The sequence below is a fragment of the Ooceraea biroi genome, chromosome 7 (genome assembly GCF_003672135.1).
Source record: "Ooceraea biroi isolate clonal line C1 chromosome 7, Obir_v5.4, whole genome shotgun sequence".
Classification (NCBI taxonomy): Eukaryota; Metazoa; Arthropoda; class Insecta; order Hymenoptera; family Formicidae; genus Ooceraea; species Ooceraea biroi.
Genome location: NC_039512.1, coordinates 15,664,080 through 15,688,122, shown reverse-complemented (window position 1 = coordinate 15,688,122; position 24,043 = coordinate 15,664,080). Strand labels below are relative to the sequence as shown.

Here is a 24,043-nt window from a genome sequence, read left to right as displayed (position 1 = left end):
TCATAATCTGATAAATTGTAAAACTAAACAAAATGATAAACTCATCCCTAAAATTGTGGAAAAGGTATTATAAAAATTAAAAGAAGATACATGATCTCGTTTTCACATCCCAAAACATATTAAAAATATCATCATAAATAATGACAACGCTAAAATAATATTACGTAACAATTATAAAAATATATATTTTTTCCTTTTCCTTGTCACAGCGCTTGTTATGCATACGCTATCTTGTAATTATTAATCTTATCATTACTATTCCATTACTTAATTACTTAATTTCCCAGTTTTTATCTTCTACTCTTTATCTTTTCTTTTTCCTCCTTCCCGCTATTAGTATGCTTTATATTACTATGCGAGCCTTGCTGCATTTCGTTGATTTATTGTTAATTCACTCTGTCTTTCAGCACGCAAAATGCAGGGCGGCAAGTGCACGCGTACCGAACACGCGTCGCCGCACTCACAATTCCGTAGACGCCGCCGTTCACTGCTGCATCACCGTCGCGGACGGACCGGACCGACTTGTCAGTTTCGCTCGCGCGCTCGACCGGGTAGGATCTAGCGTGGCGAGTGTCGATCGTGCTCGATCGATCGATCGCGTGCCACGGTGAGCCTTCCCCGACGACTTCCGCGACGGTTTTCGCGACATCGTCACGGTGCTGCGGATCGATCGGCGTCGTCGAGATGACGTCGCGGTGTTATCCTTGCTGCTGAAGCCACCGTCGATGAAGCGGCCTCAACATGATGCAGGAGATCCCGGGCGCGCCCGCCGACGATCACCGTGCCTCCAAGTCGGTGCTGCTCAACACCTTCGTCGTGAAGAAGAAGCGGTGCCGCGTGTACCTCCACCGCGGCACGCTCGTCTGGGAGACCGAGCGACCGCCTTACAGTAAGCTGGATCACTGTCATTGCGAAAGATTCCGCGAGCAGGGAGTTTTTCAGCTAGGCCTCAGGCTTCAGCGGGAACTCGTGCAGGACGATTATTAGGAACGGGAGCATTTGCATAGGAGCAAACGCGGCCGAAAGCACAGGGCTCTTTAATTTAAGGGGGAATTTTTTTATTCGCTTTAACGTAATTTTAATTGCATCTGCAAACTCGGAGCGGATTGTTTGAGCATAAATAGGCACCGTTATTAGAACAGAATTACCATTCTGCCGAGCTAGATGATGATAATTTTTTTGTTTATTCAAGGATAGCGAGTGCCTGAGGTTTGGAATTAATGTATTCCGATCGATGCTGAATCAAACTTTGAAACTTTTTGTAATTAATTCATCGATGACTTACGACAGCGTGAATTTTCCTAAAGAAACACCGCGTTAATTGTTTTAACAACATGTGTCTTTTTTAATTAGAGAAATCGAACGTCGAACAATTAGGATTGTATTTTAACTAATATGAGATCTGAACGCTGATACTCGGGGAAAATCACTTCTTCGAGCGACTGTTATTCGTAGATAAATGCACAATTAATAAGACTGCTCAAACGATGACATAGATTTCTCTTAGAACGTCATGTATTTCTGAAGATTAAGATCGTATCTTAATTAGCATGGATGTCGACGTTGACGTGAAAATTTTCTGGAGAGATTTTATTCAAGGATAATTAGACTTTGCAATGCTTATTCTGTCTCTTCAGTGTTTTAAATATTAGATGCTTTCTAAACTATTAAACAAGAAGGTAAGGATGATTGTGAAGACAGAATTACAAATGTAGAACTGAATATCGCGAATTTAACAAGATTTGCATGCAGCAGGAAAAATGAAGAAAAAATCAATAAAAAGCCGAGAGGCAAATGGAAATAGAAGACAAATTGATAACTTTTCGAGTCAACAATAACCGGCACTCGCTCGTTTGCTCGCCGTTCGTTCACGTTTCTTGCCGCGCTTCGTTTGCTCTTACCTTACTTGCCTTTGGCAGTTCTTTGACCTATCATTATGCTGCTTATTCCAGCTTTGCGTGCTTTTTAAATGGCAATTCTGACCTACACGGGCTTCTTGTTTATCTATTACTTGGCACTCGGAATTACAATCCTCAACGATTGTAATTCCGAGTGAGGAAAACGGAAAAAACACGCTATTCATTCAAATTCATTAGTGTTTTATTAGCTTGTTTATTTTATTTTAATCTTAATATAGATTTAAATCAATCATTTACTTGCTGGTCGACGAGGTCGCGCACAATCGCCACGAATAAATGAATTTCGTTACGTAAACGTTTTTTGACGCTGTTTTCACGACGAACATCGGTTTGCACTCGCGTTTCCTTCACTAGCGGAGTTACATAATAATTGTCTGAAACCGCCCAAAGTCGCGTCATTTCTGTGACTCTTTAGAAGATAATTGCTCGTAAGGCCAATGTGCGCGCATTAATATAACTGAAGTGATCCAATCTCGCAAGGTGTGTGATGCGGGTAAACGTGTCGTGCACGTTTAAGAGTGTGTCGATTGTGCCTGTCCTTGACCTTCCATTGGTACAGCATCTTGTGATGGCAAGCGCTGCGGGAACAGGCAGCTGCTATTGAAAAAACCCAAGGGGACAAGTAGAACTATTGTGTCGCTCAATTTGTAACGTTAAACAGCTGTGTAATAAGAGGGCGAGTTAAGATGCTATCAACTTACTTGATGGATTAATCTCTAACGCGATTACAACGTGATAAGTCTAATTGTACGACAAATCGGACTAATTTTATATATAAAGAAGATCAAGGTCAGACTTATAAATTGGCATTATAAGAAACAAGAGTAACTAAAATATAAAAAAATTGGATTATATTAAGTATTAAATGGAAACTTGAGAAAGTGTGAAAAATGATATTAATCGCTAGTTGTTGATGATTTCTAATAATGAAAGTATTGAAGGGTCAGCAAAAAGTAATTACTAAAAGTAGTCTTGCGATTTCTCCAAAAATCGGACGTTAGAATTCTTCTTGTACAAATTCTAGTAGCTTGTCAAAGTTCTTCTCATAAACAATCTTACGCAGTTGAAGAATTGAGTATAATAATGATCTCGTTCTTTTTTCTATTAGGATTATCATAAGATCAACACATTAGAGAATTTTATACCTATTTTATATATATTTCTAATTTCGATTAAACTTGGATTGATCTTCAGAAATGCGAATTGCACGTGCAGAAACAAAATTAAATGGAAGTTTCCTGTATTGAATGATCTCACGTATGCTTGCTGATCCCTGTTACAACTTACCTCCCGAGAGGCAAGGACATGGTGTGCCGGAAAATAACAAACTCGACAAGTTTTTGGCGATCCGCTCACGTAGACAGGAACACATGTCGATACTCCGCTCGTCCTTGAATATCATTTGCATATTTTATTTCCTCGAGCGTGACTGAGTGTGCGCTCGCGCTCGTCACTCGCACGCATTATTCGCACTATGAATATTAAATACAATAGCGATAATCTCGCCACGGGTGGCCATACGATTGTCTTTACAGCTGTTGGGCTTCCGCTGAATAATAAAGTCCTTGTGCGATGCGGACGCGTAGCGGCTACAGCTATCAGGTCTATCCGATGACTGACGATGTCTCACCTGGTGAAAAAAAAATAATCGAATGGGATTATAAAATACAACAGACATATATATTAGCGTTATTTTACGTGCCAGTGAATAGCGGAATCATTATTCACGAGCGCACTAGTTGCAGGTCGCATCGAGACGTCTGGCAGGCTTTCCGTTTTGACTGTGAAACGCAGTCTTACGGCTGCATTGTACGAAACGAGAACTATTCGTGGATAACACCGATGGAAATAGTATCGCTAATTTTGCGCCAGCGACGCGACTTGCCACCTTTAATAGCGCCAGTTTCCGTACCGCTGCATGTCTGCCCGAGGCTGATACGAACTGCAGTCTTTCACTTTTCATCGTTCGACATAGCTCCGGCGTTTCTTGCGCGGCACGCTATTCCGGTTAAGAGAAACCTGTCCGTGGATGAGAAAGCACGACGGCGCGTTTTACAGTACGGCTCGTGGCCCCCGCGACCTACGGCAGCTAGATTTTTTTCTATAATTTTCATCTTGCATTTTTTGAAAACATAATTGAATTTTCTTTTTACATTATTATCCGCTTTGAGCAGCTTCCGTCGAGAATATTGTTACCTAAATTATTATTAATAGATTATTACGTTCATCAATTTATACATAATGGTTTATAATTATATAATGGATGGAAATTATAGATGTTCGGAAATTCCTTCCGCTCGTTATTAATGTTTATCATTACTTGTTACTTTTGTTTGTTATTATCTCGAGGCATGTCGCACAGACTATATTAGAAATGTTATAAACAACCCAAGTATGTCACTCATAAGACGGACAATTGTCTTAATTGTTCAAACTAATCATTAGTCACGCAACTAATTTGTGACTGCTACTTTAATAACAGATTTGCCGATTCATTTCCACGTGTCCCGCGTTTGTGCGTTATTGTTGGGGACCCGCTTATGGCCTCGTACCTCTGCACGAAAGGCCTTAACTGTGAGATGTGAGATATTATTAAATATAAATGCATCGGGATGACCTAATTCGTGAATGTAAAGCGTTTAGTTACGCAAGTCTCTTATGCGTAAGTCCTTCACGATAAGCATAAAGATTCTTTGTTTGCAGCTCAGTTTTGTTTTTCGCAACAGTTTGCGATCATATCGCACGAAACAACTAGATTGTTTACGACTGATAATTGCAAATTAAATAGATATTAAAATACTGATCGTTGTAGATCATTCTTAAAACTTCGAGTTTCATAAAGTCAATTGTTGCAAAATTAAATCGGCTCGATCGGCTTTGATATTTCAGGAAAACGTGCGCGACAATAATCGTTGCTGCAACGCAAAAAAATAACTTGACAATGGCTAATTAGAAGAAATTGAGAGCAATTCTTAGGATGGGGACGTTAATCGTTATATATATTAAACCAACCGATTATTGCAAATCTAATTATGACATTTAAGTGAATTGATCGGCGTCTCGACATGAGGAAGTAAATATAAGTGCCAATAACTGTCGTCTTATTAAGGTCGATGGAAACGCGTGATGCATCGTGAACGAATCGGTCTCCCGGTAACAACCGTTTGTTAAGCGCGTGCACCGGCATAACAATCAGTCTTACTAGTTGTTGCGCCGAACGCACGAATCGTACTCGTAACATGCATTCGCAACCTCGCTGACGAAAAATAATTTCGCACGAGGCACGTGCAGTTTCTTCGCGATTGCGTATTATCATTTCGTCACATGGTTCACGAGATCGAAAGTGTTCTGAATTATCTGAAAAAAAAAAAAAAACGATTTGTATGGTATATCAGACAATCCTTTTCGTCGTGACACAAATTATTCGAGACTTAAATTATATTTAAATAGTAATTAATTTAATATAATGATAATAATAAACCGATTAGAAGTAGTCGATATAAATTGAAAATAATTGAAATTTAGAATTAATTTTTTTCCAGCATAATGTTGAAGTAATTTTTTAATATTGTATTTATTTCTTCTTCATTCTCTTCTTTTTTTTCTCATCGTGCTGGAGGATCTTGTGAAATTTTTTAAAATGTTGGATTGTACATTTTTGTTCTCTTTAGTTTTCTTCGACTTACACGCATGTGGTGATAAGAAGTGCGATTACTGTAATACCCGACAATTTCAAAGTGAAGTGTACATACAGTAATGCAATTGATGCAATATTGTATCGCCCTTGTTTTCACACAGCAGGATTGCTGTAAATAGCAACTGATTAATCATTAGACGCAACGTCATCTGTTCATCGAAACGCCGTCTTGATAGACGATAAGCGCGAGATAGTAGCTGATATTCTAACAACGTCGCAATCTAGCAACGGTTAAAAGAAAAAGATAAGCAAACGTTCCACTTCTTTGCTGTCGTGCGAAATATATTGCAATAAAAATGCGTCGAATAAGATGGAACTTTCCCATTGTTCATAAAAAGCTCGCAAAGCTTGATTAAATTTTCCTCAATCGACTCGTGACGATGAAGTTTCCGAAAAATTTATTAATTCTACAAAATACATTCGCGTTAATAAATGATAAATTAATTAAAATACTGTTAGACATTTTAAAAGATTGGATAACTGGGAATATAGCGCAATATGGAAGAAAAGGAACAACTCGCAATATCGAATAGCAGTTCGTTTCCTTGCAAGTGCGACCGCAGGTCGACCCAGCTCGATTTTTCTCTTTCTTTCTCATTTCTCGGGAAAATAATTTAACTCGCTACTTTCCTGTATCCTGGCATGCAAGCGTGTGCACTTGTATTCTGTACGTAACTCGTAACTGGAACGTTGCGCAACGTTGTCGGTGTCATGCGTACACCGTGTTGGTACCGTTTCTGTTCTCTTCATTTTGCATCCGCCAAATAACGTACAACTGTACGTTGTGCATTCTCTCTTTTTTTCACGAGACAATAGTTGTAATTAAAAAAATGCAATATGACATTAATGATAGCAAATTACAATCATACAAAGAATAGTCAAAGTTACGTAACGTCGATATTGGCATAATCGAACACACAGTTGCTGCCGGATATAAAGCGTTTTCTTAGAAAGCTATCAGATGAAGAGTGCTTTTAAGCGGCCTTATCGAATCTCAACGATAGTTATCTAAAAGTTGATTGCACACATGCGACACGTACGTACATACATTGTACATACGAATGCACGAGGCACGCGCAGCCATAAATATTCACTGAACGTTCATTGATATTTACAAGCAAGTAAGAAAACCGATATAAAATTGCGTCTCTCCTTGACGGTGTAATTAAAAAAAGTACATAAAAGGGCGCACAAGAATACGTACAAGTATTCAAGTGACATTTTTCATTAATGAACACCACGCGGCACGTGTAAACGGGGGGAGACTTCAATAAAGTTCCTCAGGAATCACGTTCTTCTCTCTTTCCAGCCAGATGGACGCTGCCTTTGACGGACGTTCTGGCGGTACGCTACGGCGATGATTGGATACCTGGTGTGAGCGTTAAAGAGAAACAGCCCACGCAGCCGACCACCTCGCCCAGCACGGTGTGCCCGACAAATTTCATCCTGCATTACGCTGTTCGCGGGCCCGGCAACAAATGGCGACACCACAGCGTAACGATGAGCCACACCGACCCCAGGCAGGTCGCCTCCTGGGTCAAGACCATTCGGAATTACCTCCTGAGTGAGTTATATAAGTATTTCGCACAATAATTCCCTCGGTTGGTGTCTTAAGTTCATTTTTTAATTCAGTCTGTTGAAAATTTCGTATACATAGTCAGCCGCGATTGGTCCCATGACGGCTTCAGCATTGCTAAAGGAGATCCTGCTGATTTTGAAGTACTTTACCCTCATCCTTGTACTCCAATTGAAGTACTTCAATTATCACGAAGATATTTGCTATCTTCAGGTTCGTTGAGAACAATATCTGCCTCGGCGTCCTTGTTGACAACCTTCGCTTTTGATCTCGTATTGAAAGAGTCTGCGAATTCTTGTGTCTTTCAACGGCACAATGCATAGCGACTTATTATTCTGATCAGGCGAAGCTATTATGCCTGACATTTGCAAACCTATGTCAAGTTATGTTAGCAGAGACTTGTTTTACATGACTATGAAATAAACAGCCTATTTGTTGCTATATACAGTGACGTAAAGGTCTCCATAAAATTAATTTACGTACAAAAACAACTGCTCGACAAAAACAAATTCTTGCCGCATCGCAAAGAATCAACACGATGTCTTTATTATTCTTTTCGCTAATATATCAACGCAGTAGCATGGCGCGGATGTAATATTACGTCTCGTAGATAAAACGATCAAGTTCCGATGACGTGAACAATTCTTGCTTACGCAGTTATAACGAAGAACGCAACTGAGAAGAAGGCTGAATAAAAATGAAAGGTCAGAAAATAAATAAAATCGTAAATAAATCGGGAATGAGCATGAAAATACTGAAAGTTGTGTTAAACTGAAGAAATAATTGCTGTAATGATTTTATTAAGATATAGAGATATTTATATGTATAGATATTAAAAGTAAAAATAAGATAAAAAAATATTTGTACAATATATTTATTAATGCAAAAAACAAAATTAACATCAGCACAAGTTCACGCTCAAAATTAACTAGCAGACTATTCATGAAATGTTGAAATGTAAATTACATTGTGATCAGATCGGAATAGCTAGCCGACCAACATCTTCCTGAACTTTTTTTCTCTTTGATCAGAATTACAGATGTTGGCCGGTAAAATGAGATATTTCAGAGTGCATTTAAAGTAACGTAAATCAGAAACGTAACGTGCGCAGTCTAGCCAAGCCGGTTAACCCAGTTGGAATCGACGTAAATCATGACGAAAGGTTCCCGTTATGGGAATATACACCGCGACCCTAAAACTTTGATAGCGCACCGTGGCCGGCGACAATTAGCCAAAGTTCGCGCGGAACTTTTAGCGCGATCGTTTAATTTTGCTTTATCGTAGATTTCGATCGAAATGCCCAAATTAAATCGCGGCTCTGGCTTTCAGTATTTCGTTTCAACGGTCTCCGAATTAAATCGCCACCGTTTCCTCTTGCTCTCTCGTTATTTATGCATTTCAGTAGCATCCAAATAAAACTACGCCGCTTCTTTAATTTCGTTGTTTACAGATTTCGCTATTTCGCAAATTAAATCGCCGAGTCGCTCTTTAATCCCGTCGTCTGTAGTTTTTAAGGTCTTCAAATTGAATACTCGGTTTGGGAACATCGCGAGACAAATTGGGCGAGACGCGATCCCTCGCATCCAAATGGATATCGAGAAAACAGGGTGGGCGTGCTTTAAACTACCCCTGTCGTCGCGAACCAGCGGCTATGGTATTGATCTGGGGGTTTGCCCTATGCGTGTAATGCCGCTTTCGCAAAAAACCCGTTCGATCATCGAACGTATGTACATTACATTGCGTGCCCTAGACAGGATCGATCGAAACGGTTAGCGTGATTAAATTGCCCGGCTTCCCTGCCTTTTCCATCTTTAAAGCAGCAGGATTCATCGATAAAGCATGATTGAAAAATTCATTCGCCTCTTGGATCATTAATCCAAGAACTACGTAGCAAGAAATAAATTTCTCGACCAACTAACTAACAGAAATAATTCTGCAGACATCGCTTCTTATATGTTTAAATTACATGATTTCTCAGTATCTTATTTTTTTCTAAATAAAGTTTCATCCACGCAATACAAAATTACGTAAGAAACAAAATTTCAAAACTCAATAAATTAAACGTTAGATTTAATGAATTATTAATTAAAGTCATCATTTGCGTTAAGTTTCGACGATTTAGCCAATTTAAGAGTCTTCCGGAGTCCGTGGAATTAAAAATCGAATTTAATTTGTAGCTGATCGTTTCAGGTCTGACGCATCGGCCGCGGAAGGTGATGATATTCATCAATCCCTTTGGCGGTAAGAAGAAAGGCGTCAAGATTTGGGAGAAGGACGTGCAGCCGCTCATGACTATAGCCGGCATTGAGACGAAAATGATGGTCACCGAGCGCGCCGGCCACATTCGCGATACTCTGCTCACGGCTGACTTGAGTGACCTACATGTGAGTCTTGTTTTTGCAAGGCTGACGCTCTGTGTATATTACCTTCGTTGAAACAAAACATAAGTGCTTGGTTCAACAAATAAGTATACTTATCTCTCCTTATTACGTATATGTATTTATCATATATTATTCTTATCAAGAAACTCGAAACTCTAGATTGTTAGATGTATAATACATAAATGTGCGTGATTCACATTTATACATGCAGAAAATGATAAATTCGGAAGATCTAAATCTATTCAGCTTCTTAAATAAAATTTATGTCTAAATTGAAAACAAAATTTAATATTTAAAAAGATATAAATATTTTAAAAGCTACAAAAAATTCCAAAATTATATTATAAAAGACATAAATACTGTACACATTGCGTACGAATCCAGGCAATCGGCAAGTCTGTCGATTTCCATGCAAAGCTCTTGCAAGATCTCTGGCAGAAAGATCATCTTCAATGCATATGCGGCACGTTTCAGGCGATGGTGTGCATCGGCGGGGACGGCACGTTCGCAGAAGTGTTCAACGGGCTGGTTCTGAGGGCGGCAAAGGATCAGCAAATCGATCCGAATGACCCTGACATCAGGTTGCCTAATCCGGCTTTGCCCGTCGGCGTTATACCCAGCGGTAGCACCGACACGGTGGCCTACAGCCTGCACGGCACCACCGACGTGCAAACCGCCGCGATACATATCATCTTTGGTGACTCGATCGGCCTGGATATCTCGTCGGTGCACACCAATCGTAGTTTGCTCAGGCTATACGCCAGCGTGCTTAGTTACGGCTACCTCGGCGACGTGATACGCGACAGCGAGAAGTTCCGCTGGATGGGTCCACGTAGATACGACTGGTCTGGTAAGCTACAGGATATTTGAGCTCTTTTTGATTTTGAATTTATAAGTTTTTTTTTTCTAATTAAATAGATAAGTTTTTCCTGATCGATCGTGTGTACATGTCCTAAATAAATACGATTAATATTAATTTAATCTTCTCAATCTCTCAGGGTTCAAAAAGATACTCGCGAATAAAGGCTACGAGGGCGAGATCGAGCTGCTGTCAGACCCGTGTCACCCGGCGGGCAGCACCAGGTGCATGAAGAACTGCTTGCGCTGCCAGCAGCACATGCACAACACCGTGCCCGATGAGGAGATCACCAGTACGTGTCGCAAAGTAAAAAACGAAGTGAAAGCGAAATGATAGTGGAATAACAATCAATCACGTCAATTAGGATACAGCTAGACCTAGACTCGCTTTGAGCGAGCATTAATACCTAATGTGGTCGTTCACGCAGGGTGGGTGACGGTCAGGGGCAAGTTCTTCATGGTGAACGGTGCGAACGTGTCGTGCGCGTGCTCCAGGAGTCCGATGGGCTTCAGTCCTCACTGTCACGTAGGTGACGGCTGCGTGGATGTCATTCTGATTCGACACACATCTCTGATAAACAACATCAGACTATTGCTCAGGCTGTCCAGCAAACGAAAGACTCTGGTGCTCAACCGATCATTTATTAACTTTCTTCAGTTGATCTTCTGACGAATCGGCAGCTGCTAACAAGTTCATCCAATCGTTTTACAGTACGACCTGCCGTTCGTCGAGGTCTACCGTGCGAGAGAGTTCACATTCCGCGCCCAGTCGACGCTGCAATCGGAGAACGAGCTGAACGCGGTGCGCGCCAGCTCCCGGCTCAGCGTCTGGAACTGCGACGGCGAGGTGATCGACAACGCCAACGTGAAAATCAGGTAGGCGAGTGAGAAACGCATCGGTCGGCGTTATCGATGTACGGCGCGCGTGCACCGGTATCGTCGCTCTCGCAGGTGCAATTGAATTTTTATCTTATCTGAAGTTCGCGCATTGACTGGCGTCGTCTGTAGTCTGTGGAATATAATAGCTATGTAGCGATGCTCTCGCGCGACCTAATTTTGCAAGTAAGGTGAAACACTACATTTTATATAGCACTTTCGTCTTTAAAATTACGCGAAAATTTGCATTTACATCGTAAAATATTCCGAAATTACGATTGAAAGGATTAAAATTTCTTTAAATATCGTCAGATATTCCAAATCTATTATCGCTATCTTATCTTTTTCTAAATGATAATAAAAAGCTAACAATGTAAGAGTGTTTTGCTTACAAATTCCAAATTATTAAAAGTTACAGAGTCTTCGAAGACTCCGCATGGATACGTATTTATTATATTAAAATAATAATAAGTATATAGAAACTGAACAGACACGTCTGATACTGCTGTTTGCATTATACACAGGGTACACTGCCAACTATTGAAGGTCTACACGAGACGAACTCAGGAACCAGTTCGGGAACCTACCTGCTTTAGCTGCTCCGTGTGAACGAGCTGAACGGGGTCGTCAAACGGTCAGCTTGAAGGCCGCATTCCCACTCCGCGACGCTCTCAAAGTTCCTTTGTCTTGCCTCCGGTCGCGCATCGTCGTAACAGTTTTTACGGCGTAATGCATCAGCTTGATCAAAGCGTTCGTTCGTCTTTTTACAAATACGTCGTTCTTGAATTGAAAGAAAAATATAACAAAGAAGCGAACGAACGTTTTGATACTCCTGAGCGTACGCGACGCTCGCGGGAACTCTCGCGTCGTTTTGTAACTGCGGACAAGCAACTGCAGAGCGGCGCTTTCAATTCGCGGTTCCGTTATCGGCGAGTCCGTTTTACGACGAGTGAAATCTACATTCCGCAAAATCGCTTTTAACATTTTACAACGTTCCACTCGCGGCCGATCGAGTGAGTATTACTCATCGCTGCTAATCTAGAATTAAATTAACAATTATATATATCAGAAGATTAAGCAATTCTCTCTTAGCCCTGAATCGACAGCGATGAATAAAGCTCAACGCACAATCAGGAAAACACTGCTCTCAAATGCGCTCTACGCGTTCCCGCTCGCGGCCGAGCGCGGGCTAAACTTTCACTCGTCGCTACGAATCTAGAGTTAAGAGACGGGAATTTTGCAATTGTCAATTCTGTTCGGTCGGGCAGCCGCCGCGCGGTGGCAAGGATTAATTAAAGAACGAGCTTTTCTTTGCGAGTTGCGTCACCACGATTTACGCGAGTGTGCAGGAATTATTGATAATTTTCTGTTTGTAATTTTGCTCGTTTGATTGTATTGCTCCTGCCGTGCCTCCCCTCGAACTGGATCTATCATTCCTGACGCGCGAACCGCGGTGACGCATCCGAATCGACTTTTACACACGCGATACGGAGAGAGAGATGCTTCCTGATGTGAAACGTTTACGCGAAAACGGCGCGTCGTCAGCGCGATCATCGCGTTCCGCTAGATTTCAGTTGGGATTACCGTCTTTCGCGCTCTTTTTAATTATCGTATATCGATATTTATTTGATAGGAGACACCAGGAAGAGACGGCACGAAAAAGAAGCGTTGCAATTGCATCTTTCAAGCGTTCTCGGTTGCAGTCACCTTCCAATGCTTATTTTGTCGACATTACGTCGCGGACAAATGTATCGTGACTCCGATCCATAGTTCTGTAGGTCTGTGGCTTTGGTTTCTACTGTAATAGATAATCAAAAGCTTTCGAAAGGCAAGGGAGAAGAAGCTACACGGTACAAATAATCCTCTCGGAGAACGACTATTTTGCGATCACGCGACGCTTTTCATCGATCGATGTTCGTTAAAACCGATCCAGAGATTGCATTTATCGTGGTCTCGCGACAAAGAAACACGACGGTGATACAAGATGTACTTCTACGTTTGTTGTACTTAAACGCATTCTCCTATCGACGCCTATTGCGTAAGCGAAGAACGCGATCGCAGCGGGCATGATGATTGCTGTTACTTAAATCGATTATATTCGATATCTGTTCCGACGATAAATTTGCAATCGCTAACGAATGTAATTCCGTTACCGTGATATAAATTTCAATAACGATTAGTAAAACCTGAGCGTGATTCGCAAAATAGATCCTCGAACGCGAGCGTTCTTGCGACGCGCGCGCTTGGCACCCTAAATTTTAAGCTTTTTTACATTTTCGGGGTAATCTTTCGTGTAAAGACAATCATGGTGAAAGGATAGCGCTTGGACTGTGCGAATCCTGGACTTGAGAACGTTGAGCCGACGATTATTAGTAAGCTTCTTCCTAGCAGTATTCATTTCGATTCGCGAAAGTATTTGAATTAGAGTATTTGTATATTAACTTGTAGAGACCGATAGTGAGAAAGTATAATTCAAGAATAGCTATCGCGGATGTTTGCGCAATTGTTTAAGTCCTGCAGCAAATCGTGAAGTGGAATTAGGATCGACATAAAAAAACAAATCCAGTCTGGAGCCAACGAAAATACCATTTTCCATGATTAAACGTATCTTGATCCTAATCTCGCACGCACTTGCATTTGCCCCGCGTCGCAATGCATTCGCATAGATACCCGCCGTTTATTTACGGCATTTAAATATAACCCGGCGAATCCTCTTAAGCGTCACGTAGCTAGCGAATGTGCAAGGTATCCGCGAAGTCCAGCGCGTGTCTCTTATTTTTAACGTCGTAAGCAGGTGCTATTTGGCGTCGTGGGGAATTGTAAACGTAGACGGATTTTAACGACAGCGATATCGCCAGTAGCGATATCGTAATAGCAGACTGGCACGAACGAGTGGCACTATATGAGAGCTTTGACAGCTTAGCCATCAAAAATTCATCGGGGCTATAATGTTCGCGATCGTCGCGTTCGCCCCTCGTAGAGAATCCGATACGTCACGTTGCTAGGAAAACGTTGCAATACACCATTTTAGGGAAAGATCGTTTCGAGGGAACATTTTTTTAAGTAAATTTAGAGATATTTTTTTTATGATCAGGTGTAATGATTTATTGGCGCGGGTCGGACGAGGGATTTGATTTGATCCGTTTTGAGAATAACGACATATCATAGATTTACGTAGATCCGCGCGCAAGAGCTGCTGCTGTTGTGTGTGTTTCAGTTTCGCGAAACGCTCGCGTATCGCTCGTGCAATTTAAAGACGGTACCTTCTTAAAGGGCGGCTTAGACTTAACGCATTAACGAATTAGTATCGTTAGACCAGCACGTGGTGCATACATCGTAAAAAATTGTACAGATATATAATATATATATTTTTTTTTAATCGCGACGTATTTATAGAAAGTGGATGAGAGAGAGAATACAGCGAATCAATGTGATGACCTACCGACGGCAATTGTATGTATTATTTTAACTCGTATCGATGGAAACACGCACCAAGCAACAACAATGCAACGTGGTTGCACAAAATAAATTATATTAACTTTCTATGTACCGTGTGTCTGTTCTTTTTGTACTCTGGTCCTCTGATTTATCGGAAAGATCAGTTCCATCCAAGTGAGTTTAAATAATAATAGTGAAAGCATATATCATTGGATATACGAGCATGTATTCAATGAATTTAGAGTATTGTACATGGACGCATATATATTTATTTTGATAATTAGATAATAAAGAAGAGAAATAAGAAATAAATTTCAATAATTAAAGAGGAAGATCTCCATTGTAGAAATATATATTTTTATATACAAATAACAGCTATCTACATACGCTTCGGTCTATTGTATAAATATTACACGTTACTTGCTTTTTGATAGCTTGAGGATTTGTACCTTCGATACTAGTCTTTCGTCTGCGCAACTTCGTTCTCGCCTTTGCTGCTGTCAATAAACATTTTATCTTTCGTGGACGATGACAATTTGAAGACGACTGGGATGGAAATTAGGACAGGGTTCCGCTTCTGTAGACATCGTATCCAGGACAGCAAAGAATCTTTCGTGGATGTACCAGTGGCACACACCGCGAAGTACGTGCCGTCGCTCTGCTCATGGACAGTCAGAGGCGTAATCAACTCCTTGTAATCCCAGAAGGGTATCCTAATGTCGGAAACGTCTGTAAAGAAAAAGAAAAGTCCACGTTAGGATTTCCCCATTGAAAAGTTAGACTCGAATAGTCTTAGATCACATTAGTATACAATGGATAATTAATATTACCATCGATATCCTCGTAAACTCGCTTCTTTTGCGTTGTAGGCTCTGCTCTCAACACGAAATAATCTATACACTGATCTGCAACCCATTCCAAGTACGGTCCTTCCACAAAAATTGGACTGTCAACAGGATGCCTAGCTAACAACTCTTCCTGCAACCTACTCATTGCAGATACAATCCACGTACTCTCAATAGCTTCCTCTTTATCCTTCTTAATCTCAAACTCGGTAATCTTGGTTTTCGGGTCGACACTGGATATCTTATATATCGCCAACCTAGCGAGTACTTGTGGATCCTTGGGCGCGGGTCTGGCGCAAGGCCACGGATTCAGGTTGGCGAACTTCGGCATCCAGTACATCATCCTCCAGAACTTCTTGAGCGGTCTCGCATGAGCGCCAAAGGTGTTCAGCAGCATCATCTGCATCTCATAATCCGGAATCACGCAATTCTGTTCCATCTTGCAGAGCAGTTCAGTAGTTATTCTCTGCTGCAGGGGATAGTGCAACGTTATCGTCTGGTAGAAGCTAGTCGGTATGAACCTGCCCTTGGGCAGCACGTCCAACACTGCCTTGTACACGGCCAGGTCGCGGTTCACGCCGAACTCGTCCATGTACTTCAGCGCGACCTTCATGAACTCCACATGACCGGTTCTGAGCTTGTTGTTCGCCTTGTACTGCCGCAATATGTCCAGATAGGTCTCCTTCTCTCTCCTCTCGACATTCGCGAACGAGTGGAGCACGAGAGCCGACGCTTTGTCACTGTCACCGTCTTTATTATCCTTTTGTTTCTTTGTATGCAAACCGCTTGCAGCAACCGGGGCCAGTGTCCTGCCTTCGACCTTGTGTTGCTTCAACAGTGCGGAGACAGCGGATGAGAGCGTGCCCCGCGTGATCCGCGACAACATGTTGACTGATACACTTCTGCGACTTGCTAGTGTGTCATTTTGGCACGACTACTCGAGTTTCACTCACCTGAGAGTCACGCGTGAGGTTATGTCACGCCGCGCGAGGTTATATCACGTAGCGATCCTCGCGATCGTACAAGCGGCTGCTTTTCGTATAGCGCGCCATGTATGTTTGTATAAAACCTGCATACTGGCTGCGGTTCAGTTGACGTTCCAAATGTTTCAAAATACTTTCTATCCTTCTTCTTCTTTCAAATGAAAAGATTGACCAATAAGGTCGTTTGGTTTTGACATTCTAGTGATTACATATTTCGTGCCTTAGTAGATTTATTTACGAAGGAAAACGAGTAAAGAGAGATATATTAATGCTGGTAAAGCATGGTAAAGCAGAAGAAGAAGAAGAGTAGAAACACATGGTAAATTGTGAATTAGTTCGACATTTAACTAAACGGTGATTTACGATGGGCGAAAACTTGGAGAATATTAATCCGAAGCTCTACAAAAAATTGGATAACAGAGAAATCACAGCCGAAGAGCAAGATGAAGGCATCGCCGATGAATTTGATGCGAGAGAAATTTTCGGTACGTAATCTCAAAGTAACTATTAAGTAATTTCAAGCAGTCAAATCTAATGTTGATTTAATTACAATTTACAGATATAATTAGGAACATCAACGATCCGGAGCATCCCTTGACTCTGGAAGAATTAAATGTGGTAGAACACAGTCTCATCGAGGTATTACACTTTAAGTATCTTGAACTCTATCTTGTTTAGTTACTAACATATTTGATTTACTAATGATCTGCAGGTTGATGACAAAAGAAATCGAGTGGACGTAAAGTTCACACCCACGATTCCTCACTGTAGTATGGCCACTTTGATTGGACTGTCCATCCGCGTACAATTATTGCGTGCTTTGCCAGCCAGGTTTAAGGTCAGTGTGGAAATTTCTCCTGGTACCCACGTGTCGGAGGCGGCGGTGAACAAGCAGCTGGCAGATAAGGAGAGAGTTGCCGCGGCTTTAGAAAATTCTATGTTGCTTGGAGTGATCAACCAATGTCTAATGCCAAAAGATTAATGTGTACGAATATTTTTGTATTTAAGAAACGATAGAAAATATATCATCTGTACATATGTGTTACAAAATAATAATTTATCATGTACTTCTAGTGTTGTAAGAATTTTATAAGATTTTCAACTTGGACATGTAATGCACAAGTTAGCTACTTGTGAGATTCTCAGTGCTTTATAGTCGAGTTATTCTGTCTGTTCCATGGTGGAAGTAACAAGGTGTGCTATTATCTCGGACGAATTTCGTCACGTTCTGCGCAGCACCAAGTTGTCGCTATTTTGCAAATAGCAACCAATAGCAACGCGATAATAAATGTAAACGAAAGTGTCACGACACAGGTTATGCACTGTTTCAGAGTCTCGCACATCGCACAATGCCGTCGTGTTCGTTTAAACAGTGTAAAAACACGTCACGAAATAATAAACATGTTAGGTATTTTTCATTTCCAAAAAATGAAGAAATGATTGCGCAGTAGAAAAGACTTTGCAAAGAAAATGTCAATGCAAAGAACGGTATGTATATATGCAATATTGAAAGGTGGTAAATGGAATTTAACAAATTAAATATAATAGAATATAATAAAATACATTATTTAAAATTTCTTTATCTAGCTCGGGTTTGTTCTCAACATTTTAAGACCTCGCAATATAAAGATCGGTCATTTTTACGTGAGATCCTACAACCCTTCGTAGCGCCGAAACTACGCCACCCTCGACATTTTGCAAGAGGAATATTCGTCTCAGAATCACCTCAGGAATCTACCATTAACCGGTGATACGGTAGGTCTGGGACACCCTGTATTTTATTTAAAAAAATATATTTACCATAAGTACACACAAAAGATCTTTTATTTAATCCTTTTCTTATCCGAATCTTTTTTTAATTCACTTAAATTATTCAAGATGGCGGACTCTTGTCACGCTCTCTTATTGGTCAGTAGAAATGTCTGCACAGTAGCACACCTTGTTACTTCCACCATGGTCTGTTCGATGTCTTTGAAACATTGTGACTTCAAATAGTGCAGTGATAAAGCTGCATCTTCCAGACTTCCACTGCTAAATCTTAGTTCTCAAAAACTCCGCTACGAGCCTCCACCGTCCAGTCTGAAAATTGAGCTAGTAGTACGGATCAGCTTGTCAGACACAGCTTCCTTTTCTAATTTCAGTTCAGAAGTTTCTTCTTTTTAAGTGCTATTTAGCAATATTGCTCGAACAAAATGAAATAAATGTTTGTTCTCGAGCGATATGATTCAGTGATGTTGATCGGGAGTTCACGAAAATGCGTTCGCCGATTCGAAACGCGGCTTGCGAGGAGTGACCACGTGACGTACGTCATGTGACATGTGTTTTGATATAACATGGCGCATCGAGCTGTCACGGTGCAATGAGATTGCTCCTCTCGAGGAGATTTCTGTAGTGTTTCGCTTCGATAGACTACGAGAAAATGCCGGTCGACATTAACCGACTGACAGAGGGTTGGCTAGAGCTGGAGAGCGACCCAGGTACGTTGATAACTTTAAGAGAAACTCATCTGTTGACCAGCGACGAGTTCTTACGACCTCTGCCTAGTCTAGGAAGCACGTAGTTCGCATCAGATTGTTGTAGCCGCTTAAGAAACAACCGTGACATTTTCTATACATGGCTCTCCAGGCTTGTTCACGCTGCTCTTGGAGGACTTCGGGGTGAAGGGCGTCCAGGTGGAAGAGATTTATGATCTGCAGAAGTCACTAGAGGGCCCGGTTTACGGTTTCATCTTCCTGTTTCGTTGGATAGAGGAGCGACGTTCCAGGCGGAAGGTCGTGGAGCAGGACGAGAGTTTCGTCAAGGATGAGGAAGTCGTCAACAATATCTTCTTCGCCCAACAGGTCTAGGATTCATGCTCTTGCCCAGTTCCTCGCTGGTTTCTCTAGCGTGTCACGTGTTGATTATGACGTGCGATTGTCACAGGTTGTCCCCAACAGCTGTGCCACTCACGCGCTGCTCTCGGTCCTGCTGAATTGCCCCAACATCCACCTAGGCACGACCCTGTCTCGGCTGAAGATGCATACATCCGGCATGTGTCCGGAGAACAAAGGCTGGGCGATTGGCAATACACCGGAGTTAGCCTGTGCTCACAACTCGCACGCTATGCCACAGGCGAAACGACGGCAGGATAAGAACACGGGTGTTTCGACGGGCAGGTTTACCGGAGAGGCTTTCCACTTTGTGAGTTACGTGCCGATAAACGGCAGGCTCTTCGAGCTGGATGGCCTGAAGCCGTATCCCATGGATCACGGGCCGTGGAAGGAGCACGAGGAGTGGACCGAGCAGTTTAGACGCGTCATTACCGATCGTTTGGGTATGGCAACGGGAGAGCAGCTGCAGGATATCAGATTCAATCTGATGGCAGTCGTGCCCGACCGACGTCTCGCTATTTCACATAAATTAACCATGCTGAAAACCAACAGACAGATAGTCCTGGAAGCGCTGCAACAGCTGATGAAGTGGAGTCACCAGGATGGCGGTAGCACGGAGAAGGGCGCGCAACACGACACCGACAAGGAGAAGCCGTACGAGAAGAGGCACAAGACCGAGGACGAGAACGGATTGCCCGCTAAAACGGAAATTGAGGAATCGCCCTCCATCCCCACCATCAACGTCGAGAGAAACAACGATTCGTCGACAGCGGTAGTCATCGACGAGTCGGTTTCTGGAATTACTACTGGGAAAACTGAATCTAGGTAAACCATAAATGTTTTTGTTTTTAATACAATGCACGCTGTTATCTCTATTATTACTTGAATATTTAATCAAATTATTTAAGTCCTTGGAAAATACACGTGAATAAAATATTATTTACTAATTAGTTTAGTTAAAATTAAAAGTATTTATTTCCTTCATCATGATTGACGTATGAAATAAATCTAACAACTGTATTTTAAAGCTTCTTCGATTGTATAATAATTTTGATACAAATGAGAAAGAAAATTACATGTACGGTGACAATGATTCAATTTCAGCGGAATGGAGAAGGTGGTGATGTGCGCTCTGGACTACGCTACGCCGCTGCGAATTCAGACCTCGCCGGCTCACAGCTCGTCGAGCACGGACACGTCGTCGGAGATTGGATCGGCCTTCAATTCACCCACTCAAGGTAAAAAAAGAAAAAAAAAGAGAAGAAACGCGCACGCGTTTGTCACGACGTGTCGCAGAGGCGTTTGGTGGTGCACACCTTCTTGTGCTGGCAAAATATTAAGGCGTTCGGACACGTCATTCGGATCGATTTTACATCTTCCGATTCCGACGTACTATAACAGATATAATAATGAGAGTCCGAAGCGGGATCCTTTACTTTGCCGAGCTCTCGGCATGGTTTCTCATCCGATTCTTTCTCCTTACGCCCCGTTGTGTCTCTGCCCTTGGCGTGGTCAACGAACGTTTTACTCGCCAGAGACTTGTCGATGCTGCAAGTCTTCGCGCTTTCGACGTCGCAGATGCGCGAGTTCATGTTGAAAGCCGTGTGCAGCGGGCACGAGTAGTCCGTGACTGACGCTGTTCTTGGGTCGCACATGTAATACCTGTCGCAGGCGGTCCGATTCGGCAGGCGGATGTTCTCCGTGCACGCCACGACACTGACGAATCGCGGCTTCAGTTGGTGACTCACGGTTTTATATTCGTCGATCGTGAGGTAACGATGGCTCCCGAGATTGTCGCTGATCCGTATCACGTTGTTGTCAGGGTCCAGACCGTTGATCAACTGTTGCAACGTGCCCTCCGTCGTGACGCTGTCTGTCGGCGCGATGTTTTCTATCTGAGCTTCATCATTCCCTTCTGGCTCACCTGGTTTATCGTTTTGCAGCTGAGTTTCCCCGATATGACTGTCCAACGACACGTTTTGTCGGTGAGTCGAGCTCACGGTCGTGGCGACTTTGATGGGCACCGATAGGGAGCCCGTCGTTATCGCGGTCGACAATTCCTTGTAGACGTGCAGTCGACTGATCAGCTCGCTCAGACATTTGTCATGACTATTCACGATGCCCTTGTATTTCTGCATCAGAGGCAACGGTATCCGCCAATAGCTATGCGTGTACTCGAGCGAGTAATTCTCCTGCTTGTGATACGATACGTTCCTCGCGCTTTTATCGCCTTGCGGCGACTCGCTGTGCGACTCCTCGAACTCGATCAATGGATACGCGGTCGCTGCTTCAGTCGTTAACTCGGTGGCGTCGTCGTCTATCACGTAGGACGAGTCGAGCGCCTCGGAGAAGTCCGAAGAGTCCGGCGTGTATCCCAAATAGCTGGTATCCGCCGGATTGATCGGTTCAGGCGTCTGGTACCGCTGCGTCACGATGGTCGGATCGGTCGAGAGCGTGTCGCACGTCCAGATATCGCCCGGAACCACGCACATTCGCAAATACGGCTGGAACACCTGGAATTCCAAATGTTCTTCAGGATTCTCGAAGATCCCGTGAATTCCTGACGCGTTTGTTTTCAAATTCGTCGAGCTATCTTACCAAGCCTTCGGTGCATCTCGACGGCACCCACACGTAACCACCGCCGGGTAAATTCACGCAGTTGTAGAAAACTGTGCAGCTGGTGAGGTGCGGTTTTCTCGGTTCCGGGCATCTTGAGGGGCTCGCCGGGAAGACGAGACCACACGCGAGGAAAACCGACACGAGCCACATCCCGTGGCTTTGTCGTGCGATTTGCCACCAACTGCAATTCGCGGGTCTGCTTCACGGACATTATATGTACTTTTCACACGCACGCACATACACACACATACACACATAATGCATACGTACGCTTCACTTTGCACCTTTCGCATACAGTTACTTGACCTGGTACGCCGTCGTTTGTCGCCAGTTTATCAGCGGTCGAGAATTTCGGAAACGCTTTGTTCATACTCACAAAGGAACAGGTAGTAAAGTCTCGAGATTGCACATCACGTCATCGAATTTCGAGATTACGAGAGCTTAGAATGTTCTTGATCTCTCATAGCTTGGGGCTGGAATTCCGGCCAGAGCAGTCCCACCTCGACCAAGGACTTCAAAAAGTTCGTGGTGATTCGCGTTGCCGGCGACGAAAAGAACGAGGCTGGTTTAAGTGAGTACCATTTACCGTGCAGTTACGTAAAAGTCGACCGTTCGTTTAACGTCGAAACTCGCTGATGTTTACGCACAGGCCGTTCCCTGGGAAACATCAACATAAATGGGAAGAGACTGGTCTCGGACAGTGGTCATCTACACAAGAAGGTCTGTCTGTCGGGCGAAGTCAGGATTCCTCACGCTAGGGTGAAGACTAGCAACGGCGACACGGTAACGGAGGAGAAGAAGGTCGAGAAGATCGATCCGAAGCTGTGCTCCAAGTATCCGGAACTATTCGAGCCGCACACGTTTGCGCCCAAGGATCTCCTGGCGCTACTGAAAAATTTGGAGCACGAGATCAGCGTGTGCGAAACCAGTCTGAAGGATGAGAACGATAAGAGAAACAAGTACAAGGTCAGTCTCACGCAAGCTTCTAGCTCTATATTTTTTTCGTGACTCATGCCTACCGTATATCGCTCAATATCGTAGTTCCGAGACTTTATATTCATGTGTGAATCTTTCAGATTGACGACTGTCGCAGGACGCACAATTACGACGAGTTCATTTGCACGTTCCTGTCGATGCTCGCGCAGCAAGGCAAATTGGCCGAACTGGTCCAGCAGCACCTAACGTTGAAGAAGCACACCTCCGTCTCGGTGAACAGAGTTCACAGGTATCCCTCTCGCCTCTTTCCGTTATTCAATCTCGAATTATTTTCAAGAAAATTAATTTAAAAGGGATTATCAAGGGATCGATTTAGTTTGTCGAGTTGATCCGTCAAGTTGACTTCCTTTTGGTGACGTGGAATCTCTAATCAATTTCCAGATCGTCGAAAAAGTCGGATACCCGTCAGAACTCCTCACGCAGGCGCCGTGGTAGGACAAAATGTAAAAAGCGAAAGTAATCGCTGGACGTGTAATTTTTGAGGGAAATTGCCATTCCGTTCGGCGGACTGTTTGCGAGGAATGTACACGGTATACTCAGGAAGAGTATGCGAAAATCATTCGGTAGTTTTACAAAGAGGTCATACCATGAAGAGAGACTATATATATATATATATATATATATCGATATATATATAAAATTTTTAAAAACTACGGTCGCCGTTTCCTTTCGCCGACCCTCCGTCGTCAGCTTTGTCTCTAGCTTTTTAACGTAACGCAGATATTTTCGAGACGATCGTACGATCTCGATTCGACTTTCTCGATCTGTCATGAGATGACTTCTCGCACTGTATAAATTAACTTTACACGATTGTACACACATATATATATTTTTTTATATTCTTTGTATGTGGGTGATATTTAATTGTCCAGAATCGATATTTGTGTTTTATATTATATCGCGACGCGACGTCGCACTTTTGTAGAGCATTCTCTACGTTCTTTTCTGGGTTTCGTACAAAATACATGATTTATTAACATAGCGC

At 42.6% G+C, this 24,043-nt stretch overlaps 5 protein-coding genes across 5 annotated transcripts; 3 read left to right on the top strand and 2 right to left on the bottom strand.

The window, feature by feature from the left end:
* The first annotated feature begins 162 nt into the window (after positions 1 to 162).
* Positions 163 to 14,850, top strand: LOC105288249 (ceramide kinase). Its single transcript, XM_011354366.3, has 8 exons — positions 163 to 889; positions 6,926 to 7,180; positions 9,383 to 9,576; positions 10,048 to 10,423; positions 10,572 to 10,724; positions 10,860 to 11,056; positions 11,144 to 11,307; positions 11,832 to 14,850. Exons 1-8 carry the CDS (start codon positions 742 to 744, stop codon positions 11,914 to 11,916), a joined length of 1,572 nt encoding a protein of 523 aa, XP_011352668.1. The 5' UTR covers positions 163 to 741; the 3' UTR covers positions 11,917 to 14,850.
* Positions 14,851 to 15,079: 229 nt separating this feature from the next.
* Positions 15,080 to 16,671, bottom strand: LOC105288231 (evolutionarily conserved signaling intermediate in Toll pathway, mitochondrial). Its single transcript, XM_011354345.3, has 2 exons — positions 15,576 to 16,671; positions 15,080 to 15,474 (listed from the first exon to the last, which is right to left on the bottom strand). The coding sequence occupies exons 1-2, from the start codon at positions 16,474 to 16,476 to the stop codon at positions 15,203 to 15,205; spliced, it is 1,173 nt and encodes a 390-aa protein (XP_011352647.1). The 5' UTR covers positions 16,477 to 16,671; the 3' UTR covers positions 15,080 to 15,202.
* A 108-nt stretch (positions 16,672 to 16,779) lies between these two features.
* On the top strand, positions 16,780 to 17,626 carry LOC105288225 (MIP18 family protein galla-2). Its single transcript, XM_011354334.3, has 3 exons — positions 16,780 to 17,058; positions 17,133 to 17,212; positions 17,286 to 17,626. The coding sequence occupies exons 1-3, from the start codon at positions 16,938 to 16,940 to the stop codon at positions 17,553 to 17,555; spliced, it is 471 nt and encodes a 156-aa protein (XP_011352636.1). The 5' UTR covers positions 16,780 to 16,937; the 3' UTR covers positions 17,556 to 17,626.
* Positions 17,627 to 18,785: 1,159 nt separating this feature from the next.
* Positions 18,786 to 24,039, top strand: LOC105288213 (ubiquitin carboxyl-terminal hydrolase calypso). Its single transcript, XM_011354306.3, has 8 exons — positions 18,786 to 19,050; positions 19,199 to 19,413; positions 19,496 to 20,268; positions 20,548 to 20,681; positions 22,529 to 22,633; positions 22,712 to 23,028; positions 23,139 to 23,287; positions 23,440 to 24,039. The coding sequence occupies exons 1-8, from the start codon at positions 18,993 to 18,995 to the stop codon at positions 23,516 to 23,518; spliced, it is 1,830 nt and encodes a 609-aa protein (XP_011352608.1). The 5' UTR covers positions 18,786 to 18,992; the 3' UTR covers positions 23,519 to 24,039.
* LOC113562234 lies at positions 20,688 to 22,530 on the bottom strand. Its single transcript, XM_026970903.1, has 2 exons — positions 22,042 to 22,530; positions 20,688 to 21,956 (listed from the first exon to the last, which is right to left on the bottom strand). Exons 1-2 carry the CDS (start codon positions 22,210 to 22,212, stop codon positions 20,724 to 20,726), a joined length of 1,404 nt encoding a protein of 467 aa, XP_026826704.1. The 5' UTR covers positions 22,213 to 22,530; the 3' UTR covers positions 20,688 to 20,723.
* Positions 24,040 to 24,043: the final 4 nt, after the last annotated feature.